The following is a 13,202-nucleotide window of genomic DNA, read 5'->3' on the forward strand; positions in this document are numbered from 1 at the left end:
CATATTAAACATGATTACACGATTGATAACTTGGAACTTGAGACCTAATTCAAATCAACACTTCATTTAGGTTGAGTTAGGTAAGTTTTCAACTGAAATTTGCATATGTAACCAGCTAAACGTTGAATCAATTTTTCCGAATGTGTGGAATGTAAGAATGATTAGTGGTACAACAAGCAAAAAATTGTTCTTAGATTTAAAACATTTGTGAAATAACATTTTACTTTCCTAAAGCTCATTAAAACAGATCTATACAGACTTTTCCATCCAAAGCTATGTTGCATAAATCCTTTTTGACAACTTCCATACCATTAAATTAGAAGACCAGCAAAAGAGAATCTCGTATTCTCGCGAATTAATCATATAACTGTGTTGTTAAGGAAAATCAATATCATATTTTTTTTTTGTCTGTTGAACTTGACTGATTATGCCAGGCTTTAAGGTAGAGGTATGACTAACATTTTGATGGACTATCATCATCATCATTCCGCTAATGATGGACTGTGGTCAAGACAAATTGCTTCCGACATTCCCAAGAGATTTTCATTTTTCAACGACATGCCTTGAAAATAGCACCATTATTCAGTTCCGTCTTTGATCTATATTTACCGTTATGGATTTGTAATATTATTTGAAGTTATATATAGTTTAATAGAAAAAGGTAGAGGGGAAATGCATCGCTCGAGTATTGTCTAAATTGTATTCATTTATAACATTGTTTACTTGATCTATAAAATATGTTTGGATTAACCAATTATAAACCTAGATAGTTGAATGTATTATGAATTTAACTCAAACTGCATCAATTTCAAATTAGAATTAAAATTTATAATTGTCTTTTTGCAAAAACTTTCACCTAAAAATATTTATTCCTGCTAAAAAAAAAAAGTTTTTTTCTTGTGAATAGCTGAAAAGAAAATGCAAAGTGCATATGTGTGTCAGCTAAGGGTTTAAAAATGATTGCATGAGGTTTAAACATGGCTACATCTCTGGCGAATTGATCTTATAAGAAGAACAAATAATTTTAACTCTAAACTTGAAACTTGCTAAGACATAATTTTTGTTGCTTTAAAAATTTACTAAATAAATTAGTACAAGCATTATGGTTTTACTTAATGTGCTTATTTATTGCTATAATGGTATTATTTTGTTTATGGAATTTTAGGAAGAGTTAATAAATCATTTTTGAAACAAAAAATAAATATCTCAATTCAATTTAACTCCTTGTTTCACATTTGTACTCTATAGTGATGGTACAAATCAGTTTAAAAGGTGCCGACATTTTGGGTTTCAACAATGAACTGATTTTCGAATCAACTATTTTTAATCTTTCTTTCAATTTTTTTTTAATGTTTGAACTATTTATATATAATATAGACTCAGCTATGAAAAATAATAAATTGTAAAACTGAAATGCATACATATTTTTTTTTAGGATCAGTAGCATGTTATATCAAACCTAAGTTGGAATTAGACATTTTAAAGCCTAATGGCGCCTACGCCAGGACCTATTCCAGGGACAGTAGGTCCAATTGTTCAGGATGATCCTAATTTTATGATGACCCCTAAAAAGGGTGCTACAGTCAGCACAAAAGGGTTACTGAATATGCCTGGTCAGAACAACTGTTTTCTCAACAGTGCCGTACAAGTAAGTCATTATAACAATATATTAATTCTGTGAGTCCGTTTTGTAATATATTTCTCATTAAATACGAATCTATAATATATATTATTATATACGGATATATGATATATACGGATTTATAATATATATATTATTATATACAGATCTATAATATTATAGTAATCTAGCCGAAAGAGAAATTACTATTCCTTTTGAATAGGTTGGATTGCATGAGTCTAAAAGTTGGATCGGGTAAATGGTTTTATCATATCGTACTAATATTTGAGTACTAATACGTTTAGGGTTGGAATCCATTTTCTAAGTGCATATGAAGAAAAAAGAGAGGGGTTATATTTTTGATAGTATAAATAAGAAATATGGACCGATCATCAAATAATGCCAATCATTTGAGGTACTGATCATTGAGGTTGAATCATTGAGGTTCGTTATGCTTAAAAAACGTAAAATTGATTAATACCATTGGAAGTTCTACGATAGAAACCATAAGGATCATTTATTCATGTAGGTTCAGATATTTATTTTTAAAAAAAAATTAGATACAACAAAATAATTTTAACTTAACATTTAGATGAGTAAGTAAATTCGCTGTTAAAAACGCAATACTGATGACAAAATAATTGTCAGATTTGAAATTGCTTTCTTCATGACCCAAATCGCTCTGGACATTAGATCTTTAAGCTTTATAATCTAAACAATACAGCAATTCACTTCTAAACAGGAAATGGAGTAATGAAGTTTGTCAATAAAATATAAAGCCAAATCATAGTTTAAAACGCATAGTCATGCATCCAAATCATAGTTTAAGAAAAGACACATATCCTGTTAAGCATCCACGTTTTTTTTCCATTCAATTTGTATGTTGGCTTAGCACTTTTTTATCTGCACTTCATCATGATGTAGCACAGCAGTACACATGTGTACTATTACATAATGTTATACAAACTATTAAAATCTTTTAAGTGCCTATACTTGCAAATACGTTAAGATTTTAATTTTCCAGCATAGACATTGTTTTAGTTGAAAATGTTTGTGAATATCTGCAAATATTTTTAATTTCCTAAATGATAGTTGAAAAGTAAAGAAACATTTTTACTACTTATTTATTTAAATAAATTTTGAGAAATTCGTTGATTGATATAACATACAACTCGAAAATTGTTCAAATTATCACCACTAAAAATTATCCAACAATTATCAAATTTAATTATATCACCTTTATAGTTATCACGTCACCTTTATAGTTATAACATATATTATCATATTGAATTATGTCCTCGATATAACTATCATATCAACACCAACATAATTCACATATGGAATTATTACAACGACACAATTATATTGAGTTGTAACGTCGATACAATTATTATATTGATTTATAACACACATACAATTATCATGTTGAATTGTATAACCGATGCAATTATCATATTGAATTTTATCACTGATACAAATATCGTATTGGGTTATATTATAGATCTTTTTATGGCAGTAAATTCTAACTCTGAAGAACTTTTTTACTCCCATTTTGCAGTTTAAATACCTAATTTTTTCCTTCAGTTTTCTCACAATTAGAAAATCGTTGGTACTTTAATTAAGTATTGCGAAATATATTTTATAGCTCCTACTATAAATTATCATCGAACATTGTAAAAGTAAATTTCATCCGTTGAGCGTTCCGTCCTATTTGATCTAACGTTCTATTGTAATATTTTTTTCCACTTGTAAACTCTATTTCAGTTACCATCTTGTTTACAAGAAGAACCATCATTGCCTTGAATGGCTCTCTGCTGATTTCCTTTGCAATTAATTTTATTTCCCCAGTCGTTTTTACTCGGAATTTACACTTTAAATACCTATTTTTTTCCTTCAGTTTTCTCACAATTAGAAAAATCGTTGGTACTTTAATTAAGTATTGCAAAATATATTTTATAACTCCTATTATAAAAATTATCATCGAGCATTGTAAAAGTAAGTTTCATCCGTTGAGCGTTCCGTCCTATTTGATCTAACGTTCTATTGTAATATTTTTTTCACCTGTAAACTCTATTTCAGTTGCCATCATTGTTTACAAGAAGAACCATTATTGCCGTGATTGGCTCTCTGCCGATTCCCTTTGCAATTAATTTCATTCCCAGGTAATTTTGGATAAGCTTGTTACATGGTGTGACGGTATAACAATAGGTCCAGTCACAATCCTCATCAACTGTCTTCCAACAGGTGTATAATTCTCTTTCTCGCGCAGCGATTTTTAATTTCTCTTCGAACTCCTGACAAGATCTAAAGCCTCAAACATCGCTTTGATCAAAGAAAAAAAATTAAAACCGTGTGTTTTTTTGCCAATTGCAATTAGGCATAACGAGTAAGATTGCAAGGTGGTGGTTGGTAAATCGTTATTTTTTTCATTGCCTTCTAACGGGCCATCATCCTTTACTTCTGACTCGTTCATGCATAAACCTCTGCTCATCAAATAGAAGAGATCTAAAAAATTCCCATCCAATCCTGGTTTATGCCTTGAGGGCATCAGCATCAACCGGTCTTCTAAATCTGTAAGGATTTATTATATTTTACATTTACACGCAACTGTTGTTACTCCACGACACGACAATTCGAACAGTTTTTTTTCTTCCTGCGAAATGGTGCTCTTTTGCGAAGAAAAATAAAAAGAGGCTCGTAGGGAATTAAACTCGTTGTAAATCTTTAATTTTTAACATATCGCAGAAAACAGAATCGTCTGGACTTAAAACAAAACGGACAAACGTCTTAAATACATGCAAAATTACACTAGTTTTAATCATCAGTTTGACGAAATTTTTTCCATTTAGATAAAAAAAATTATTAAACTCAATAAGTTTTAAATTTTTTGCCTTTTTTTTTAAAAATAAGTCCAAGCGATGTAGAGATACAGTAACATTCGAAACATAAAACAATTCGACAAAACTTTTATTTTCTTCACAACTGTAGTTTTCATTCATGTTGACAACTTATGTCAGCTTGACGTAATTTGTAAACATTATTTTGCATAGAACGTGCTGGTTAAAAATTGACAAAATATAACCTGATTGAAATAAATAACATTTACAAACTTACCATATTTTAAATGTAGCCTATTGCTAAAATGCTATATTTTGCATGACGACAGAGCTTTCAAATAACAGCTCCCTTTTTTTTTGTGACATTAAACCTTACCGTATTTTTTCGTTTTGAGTAACGTAAATATGGAGGTTCTGCCTCACTTTTAAGATTGTACCCCCCCCCCCCTTAAGGCTGTCTTAACTAGATTTTCTCTTCTACAGATTTGATACAGTGTAATTTTCTTAATGTTTTATAATTGGTACATTCACTTATGAATTTTCAGATCTATATAAGTATCGCTTTCAATGCAATGTAAACATTATTTCCTGGATGTTTTTCAGAAAAAATAAGTAAATTAATTATAATGCATTAACGTCAGACACTAACAAAGAAAAATTATTTTCAATTCTACTCATATCATCTTTTAACCCTTTGAGGCAAATGGGATACCGGTGTCCCGTTTGTAAATTTTTTTTTTCTGACACTTTAATTAATAGCAAAAATATATTTTGGTATTTCTTAAATTTTAAAAACCAGTCTTAAAAGTTACCAAAAAATTTTTAGATTATCGGAGTTAAACTCGTAGTAAAATGTAAAAACCTGAAAAAGGAGTTAAATTTTTTTGTAAATGGTGGTAGATAATTTTTTCAAAGTGATATTGTTTAATAATAAAATAGCCAATAAATATATCAACTGCTCCTAAATAACGGGACGTTTTCGAAATAGTTGATTTTCCCTTTCTATCGATTAAATATTTGCTACAAAAATTTTTTTACTCTCTTTTTAAAGTTTGGCCCTGAAATTTATATGTTTTTCTTTTATACGCATATGCTAAGTTAAACAATTTTTCCCGCGGAAAATGAGCTTCTCTAGCGTTAGATTTGATGAACCAGCTATGCAAGTATTTTTTCTTTGTTTTTCATATTACTTTGATAACTTTTTTGTTATATTTCTTTACGTTGAGATGAATATTTTTTCTTCTGTTGTTTTGATTGTTACGATTCGTATCACACACAACGCCAAGGTTGGGAAAAGTCATGAGATTTCTTTTCTAGTTATTTTAACCCTTTGTTTTGTTTTGCAACACCTGCTGCCGCCAAATTACGGTGAGAAAATCAAGAGAATGAAACAAATCTTTTTTTTTTTATTTTTAATTGAAAAGTGATAATAGTTGTTAATATGTTTAAAATGAAACTTCGTTTGGAAAGTGCGAATTTTTATTTATTATTTATTTTTTTAAGCAAGTTAAAAAAATATTTTTATAAGCTTTGCTAAATTAAAAATAAATATTGAAAGTGCTTTTATCTGTGAGATAAATGAAATAAAAACAAATAGACAAATTAACGTATTGAAATAATTATTTTCTTTAGAAGAAATTATTGACGTATTGAAATAATTACTTTCTTTGGAAGAAATTACTTTGGAAAATAAATTATTTCTCCAGAAGTATGTGGTATTTTCGCTCATTGGATTGTTTCATTATTTACGTCTGTTATAAATTTTATCTTCATTTTTTTAAGAATTGTGTAGTGGCATGGATTAACGCCTTATAGAAAATAATATGCTATTTTTATAACTATTGTGGGTTTGTAACAGCTGTTCATAGGTGTTGCGTTAAGTTTTGAGTATCTTTAGCCATCGTTTAATATGCTAATTCTCAAAATGATGCAAAATATCAATTACAAAAAGCCACAGTTCCATGAAGAAAAAAAAGTTCTTTTTTTTAAATTTTATTTTCCTTTATATTTTAAAAAGTGGTTCCAGAACTGCATTATGTGAACTCATAGAAATGTGCAAAAACTGAGATTCATTTATTGATTTTAATGCTTTTCATGTCGCTGGAAAATGTTTTTAATAACTTTTTAATTATTTAAGCTATTCGTCCGTTCTAAAGCTCAGGTAATTCTTCACAGCCCGAGGATTTGCATAATTTAAAATTCTAAAGTAGCTTCAAGTGCAAGGCACTTAAAACGTGGCTTTTTTTAAAATTTTCTTTGGCGTAAAAGCTTCTAAGAGCCCTCAAAGTTTAAACATTTGACGCAGAATTTATATTAAACATATGTTCTTTACTTTTTTTTAAAAATTAATTTCCATTAATTTATGCCAAAATAAGGTGAAAAATAATTATTTTTAGCATTTTCATAATTTATTGTTGTGAAACACTAGTGTCTTTTTCTTCGATAAAGATAAAATCTTTCAAACACGGCTCACTTCCAAACAATAATTTTTCAAATTTACACTTAGTTGCATATTTTAGATCTAAGAGCAACAATTATTCATAATTGAAATTTCTTTTAATTTACAAAATCAATTGGTAAATTTTTGATTACAAATAAAAAAAAAATTTCAACTTGCTTTTTTAGATTTTAATGCAAATATAATTGCGAAAATGTTACAGATTTCTTTTAGTAACTCTTAGATTGATTTTTATAACTAAAATACCCAAATAGATTTTTACTTGTAACTAGAGAGCCAGAAAAAAAATATTTTAAAGAATATTTTTATTAACATTTAAAAAAATATTTTAAATATAAATTGGTGTCCCATTTGCATCAAAGAGTCATCTGAGAGTTTTCCCTTTTTGCATCAAAGATTATCGCCATTGTTTAAAGTATCAAACTGCAACTATGGTATAAAATATGTAATTTAATCACTTATTTTTTAGAATTAATCAATGTATTTTTAATCATTTCAAGCTCTTTTTAAATAAAAAGAATAATAAAAAATAGGCAATTGCTGATCTATCTGAAGGTTTGAAATTTTTTTGTGAGTTTTGTTAACAAATAAATAATAATAATTAAAAAAAAAAAATTAACACTTGTTTTCAAAGCATGTTAGGATTTTTTTTCCTCTTTTTTTTTAGAAAAAAAAAGGAATCACTGTCGGTACTGCATATTTTCACAAAATGTTAATAAATCACGTTTAAATATTTTAAATGACAAATAATTTTTCCCATTTATTTTTGACAAAATAGAAAAGTAAAAGAAATCAAGAGTTTAAAAAGAAAAAAAAAAAACTTTTATCGAAGCTCAAAAAGTGCTTTTTGAAGAAATTTTCTTCATAAAATTATGCAAACGTTTCTGAATCTTAAAATGTTCTTCCACAGAAATGGCGCCATGTTTATTTAATTTTCCAATCTCAGTTCTAAACCTCGTGGTAACAGAGGCACTGTGATGACAGAGAACGATAGCTAGAAGAGAACCCCGCCAAAAAAGGTGAAAACCGGTTTCTTACCTGCCATTAAAAAACACTAAAAAGTTACACAGAAGAAAAGAACTTTTCTTGAGGCCCATGATGACCGCATGTGACCCCGTCCAGTCCCCACGGCGTCTCGCCATTGGACAGCAAAAATATACCTCGTTTGTATTTTTAAGATTTTGTCTACAATTCAGGTGGTCGCGAATCTTATATTTGTGTTTGGCATGATGTACGAGACGTGATAAAAAGTAAACATTAAATTTTGAAGATATGAAGGTTTTCCGCAGAACCAGAACATTTCTTCTAAGTTTTAAAATTGACAGTGTTATTTTTTTACGATTTTAATAATCGTTTGCATTTTGATGTTTCATCAAATTATAGTGTTAAAAAGACATCATCCAAATTTATTAATCTTAGCCATTATTCTTAAATTCATTCTAACACTATCCCTTAAAAGTCTTGGACTTATACCATTTTTTATAATGAATCTTTCCATTTTCAAAAATAACGGCACTTATTTCGTTAAAATATTATACGTTATAACTGTTTAGACTCAAAGAAACTGGTAATAAAATAATTAAGTAAATAATCCCAAAAAACTGAAGCGGTAAAGTATTACCTGATAAAAAATTTAATTTTTTTCAAGCGCTCGAAACATGTCGACTGTTAATTGCTATTTATATATTTTTGAAGCGAATTAAGCTTTTAATCAGGTATTAATGATATACTTCACATCAGCCTTATATCTCACACAAATAAAATTTTCTGTTCTTTAATCAATGAAAGCAAGCTAAAAAATTTTCTCATCTAGCTGCTACTGAAACATTTTATTAAGACAAAAACGCATAAACCTGATGTCAATTTTGCAAATAAAAGTATTGCTGTAATACAAGTAAATTAGTACTGCATTAATAAGTGGGAGCACTGATAATAAGTAGGTTGAAGTTGATATAATTTAAATGATATTGTGAGATTCCAGTTAAATTAAATTTTAAGAAAGACTTAAAATTTTTCGCATTATTATTTTTATTTTGAAAAATAGATTGAATATAAAATAAGATAGATATCTGAATGATTGATTCATTATTAAATCTTACAAAATTTGCTCTACTGAGCGATAGATAATCCAAACTTTTTAACATAGAAAGCTGTTTTTAGACATGAAGTTTTATTGTTACTGTACCGCGTTAAATAAATAACATATTCTGGAATATTACCTAAAAAATAAATTAATTAAAAAATATTTTTACTTTCTACCAAAATTTCGTCTATTATTAAAAATAAGTATGTTGAAATGTCTAAGAAAAATGGTAGGAAGGATATATCTGCTGGTTGCTTACTTGTAATTAGTTACAAGTTGAGACTTTTTTTGAAAATTTCATAGATATTCTTTCATTATTTGTATTTAGTTTACAACGAATATCATGTTTGATTTTCACCTTTCTAGTGAAGTTTACATGTGAATAGAAATTTAAAAATAATACGTATTTACTTTTAAATAATATGCGTTTTCAGTTTACGACAACGAATAGCATATTTGAATATTTTTTTTTTAATTATTAAAAGAAGAAAACATTCTTTTGGACAGAAATTAAATTTTTTTTCTGTGTTAAAAAGAAGGGGGAAAAAAACTCTGTATAAAAATGAAAAAGGAAGAGATTTGTATACTTTTGGGAAAAATAATAGGCAACAATTAGTACAAAGGCAATTTCATTACTTATGTTTAGTCAAAAATTTCATTTCTTGTTTTTAGTTTAAAACAAATATATTTGATTTTTAATAATCTTGTCAACTTTACATCTTTGTGAATGGAAATTTAAAAGTAATATTTATTTTTAAATAATGTGTGTTGTCAGTCTACAACAACGAAGAGCATATTTGAATATTTTTTTTATTTTTTACTATTCAATCAAGTAAACATTCTTTTGGACAGAAATTAAATTTTTTTTTGTGTTAAAAAGAAAGGGAAAAAAACTCAAAAATGAAAAAGGATGAGAATTGTATTCTTTTGAGGAAAATAATAGGCAACAATTGGTACAAAGGAAATTTCATTATTTATATTTAGTGGAAAATTTCATTATTTGTTTTTAGTTTAAAACAAATATATTTGATTTTTAATCTTATCAACTTTACATCTTTGTGAATGGAAATTTAAAAATAATATTTATTTTTAAGTAATGTGTGTTGTAAATTTACAACAACGAATAACATATTTCATTTTTTTTTACTATTTAATCAAGTAAACATCCTTTTGAACAGAAATTAAATTTTTTTCTGTGTTCAAAAGAAGGAAAAAAAATAAAAGAAAGAAAAGGAGGGAAAAAAAAAAACTCTTCATTCAAATGAAAATGGAAGGAAATTGTATTCTTTTGGAGAAAATAATAGGCAACATTTAGTACAAAAGTAATTATTTTTAAACGAAAAAAAAATTTCGAATAGCCCAACTTTTAATAGATAAAAAAAGTGAAATGCAGAGCCACGACATTTTACTACTCAATTATCTAAACCAAGGGGGCATAACACCCAACTTTACCAATTAAATTCAACCCAATCCAATCCCAAAACACAGGATACATGCTATCTTGGCGACGTTAAATAGTAGGTAATCGGGTCGCTCCATACATCAGTTCTTGAATAACGAAATCGAGTCTCCTGAAAAAATCACGACGGAAAAGAACAATGAACGCCAAGCAACAGAGCATAGGAAATGTATGCTCCATGGGTACATTAGCTGTATGGGGTTAACAGCGCTATTCTTTGTTCCTTTTTCGTGTTCAGTGGGTGTTTACGGGGAACACTATTTCCGTTTTGTTGAATGTTACGTCACTTTGATATCTTTCTGAAGCACAGGCATTGATGAATTAGGTCATTGACGAAATTGTCTTTGACTGGAGTTAGAGTTATAAATTTATTTTACGCATTGAAGACAAAATTAGATTTAGTTTTTTTTTTAATGCTGTTGTTGGGAAATAATTTAATAATTTTGTTTATAGTGAAAAGTAATATAAAAAATTAAATTGCCGGGTACAAAAAACTAAACACATTAAACAGAAAATGTGTTTATTGCTTAAGCTCGTTTAACAAAATGTGTTTAAATTCATTATTTTTAAACATTGTGGGATCTTAACTCTAAGGATGAGAATTTAAAAATAGCGGGAACAACTGTCTCAATTATTGTTTGTTAAAAGTTTACGACAAAGCAAAAAAAAAAAAAAAAAAAACATATTTTTTTAACCCTAGATTTATTTAAATTCGTCTTAGATAAACCACAAATAATACACATGCTCTTTTAACTTGTAAACTGAAAGAAATATAAAAAAGAACTTTTATGTACCTTGTTATATTGTTCGTAGAACATTTATGAATAGTGTATTCCCTATGCTGTTTATATGAATCTAGGGTTAAGCTGGCTAAGTTGTCATGTTCTAAAGTTGTTGCATTTGCTGACAAGTTCCTGCTATCAGAAAAAATAAAATAAAATAAAAATAGAATAAACAACTGTCTGAAGTATTGATTGTTCAAGGAATGATTGATGCTTTAAAATCACATTTTAACCTGTCAATATTGTTCCAGTTTAAAGGTTAGACCTTGAAATAAATTAGAAACTATAAAAAGTTTTTTTTTTCTTTCTATTTCACTATAAAGTTTTTTTTTTTTTTTTTTTAAATAACCACATATGTTTTATAAATAAGGCTTTTCAAAATACCGTCATCAAATCATCAGTCCGAAATAGTAGGGCTGGACAATCAATTTGTTCTAACAGGTGGCAGACTATCCCTGTGAAGCCGCAAATCAATGACTCATTCATTCATTTTCTTTTTTGTGCAAAAAGATGGCCTGAAGTGAACAGCCACCCATGCATGACAGAATATGGGTGTCTTGTGTGAGAATCACAGCTTGATTCGCTTTATGACTTTCTAAATGACAAAATGATTTCATTTGTAGCAAATTAGCGTTCTTCTTCTTGCCCACTTTCAATGGGAAAAGATCTCATTATGTCCTTACAAAAAAGTTCCACTTTTTACCTCGTTATTGTTACATCTTCAGGGAGTTTAATATATAATTGCTTAACAAATCCTTCATTGTTTTAAAAGTAAATATTTCCCTTGTAACTACTAGCATTGTTCAAGAGTAAAAAAGAAAATTAATTTCGAATGAAAATGACATTATATATCTTAAATCCCAGAGCAGAAATATGTCAACAAACTCATAAAGCAGTGTTTGCTAATGTTTATGTAATATCTTTTCGTTTCGTTGCAGTAGAGTTAGCTGAGTTTTATATACGTATTTAAATTCGAAATAGGAGGTTTTAATAGTTTTTGTAGAAGTGTGAAACTTTCCACTAATATGTCACGAAATGGTCTCAGATATGTCAACAAGTTCTCATCTTATTGCTGCAATTTTCGTTAAGAAATTCGAAGATTCTAATAATTACAATTTGTGAATAATTCTAATTTTTGTACCTTTTTTATTTAATTTTTTTTATGGAGCAAATTTTAGTTTGACAGAATTCTAATTTTGACGTAGTTTGACACAGTCAACCGGATAAAATTCTCCTTCTAATTTTGTCTTTTAAGTGGATGTTTTATGCCTGTATCAGGGTCTCTAAGTTTGACGACAGACCTTGATCAACGCAAATAAGGTTTAGGGTCCATCTGTACTTAGTCTTAAATTTTACCACCTTTTTATTTTCCTACAATAATTTTAAAGCAGAAATAAATAGCAAAAAAAAAAAGCGTTTAATTAACTTATTTAATGATAAATTATAAAAATGAAAATAGTTGATACTGTTATATCAAAACTTGACTTCTTAATCATATTTATCATATAATTGTAAATGCCATGTTATACTTAATTTTTTTTTTTTTTTGCAGGAAAGTTGCGTTTGTATGTAATTTTTTTTTTTTTTAAAAGTTTATTTTAAATATATCTCTGTGTATATCATTTATAAGAGAAATGATATTTGATTATTTAACGTATGCTTAGACCCGGTATTAGTAAAATAAAATTAACTATCACTAACTCAGCTTTTTCATAAAAAGGTATGAAGTCGGATTCCCTCGTTATTTTCATTTATCTATCGTTGCAATAATAAACCTATCAGCTGCAAATTAAATTAATGGCTGAAAGTTGTAAGTTAACGCTTTTTAGAATCGTTTGCTGGCTTCCGCGTCTGGTGAAACGGGAAGTAGAAATTCGAAACAACAAATTTCGCAATCAGTATAATTTTTATTCCTTGTTCGACATCTTTCACTATCAGTTACAACAAACAACATGCTTTACT

The 13,202-nt window shown here is 28.0% G+C and overlaps 1 protein-coding gene across 1 annotated transcript in view; it reads left to right on the forward strand.

The window, feature by feature from the left end:
- LOC107448674 (uncharacterized) overlaps nt 1-13,202 on the forward strand; it is a 56,719-nt gene that overhangs the window by 24,403 nt on the left and 19,114 nt on the right. Inside the window, exon 2 of the mRNA XM_016063971.5 lies at nt 1,436-1,648. Coding sequence (XP_015919457.3) covers nt 1,490-1,648 — 159 coding nt within the window. The 5' untranslated portion in view covers nt 1,436-1,489. The remainder of the gene's footprint in view (nt 1-1,435; nt 1,649-13,202) is intronic.

This window comes from Parasteatoda tepidariorum, chromosome 10 (assembly GCF_982258835.1).
Source record: "Parasteatoda tepidariorum strain Cologne lab strain chromosome 10, Ptep-v5.0, whole genome shotgun sequence".
Taxonomy (NCBI): Eukaryota; Metazoa; Arthropoda; class Arachnida; order Araneae; family Theridiidae; genus Parasteatoda; species Parasteatoda tepidariorum.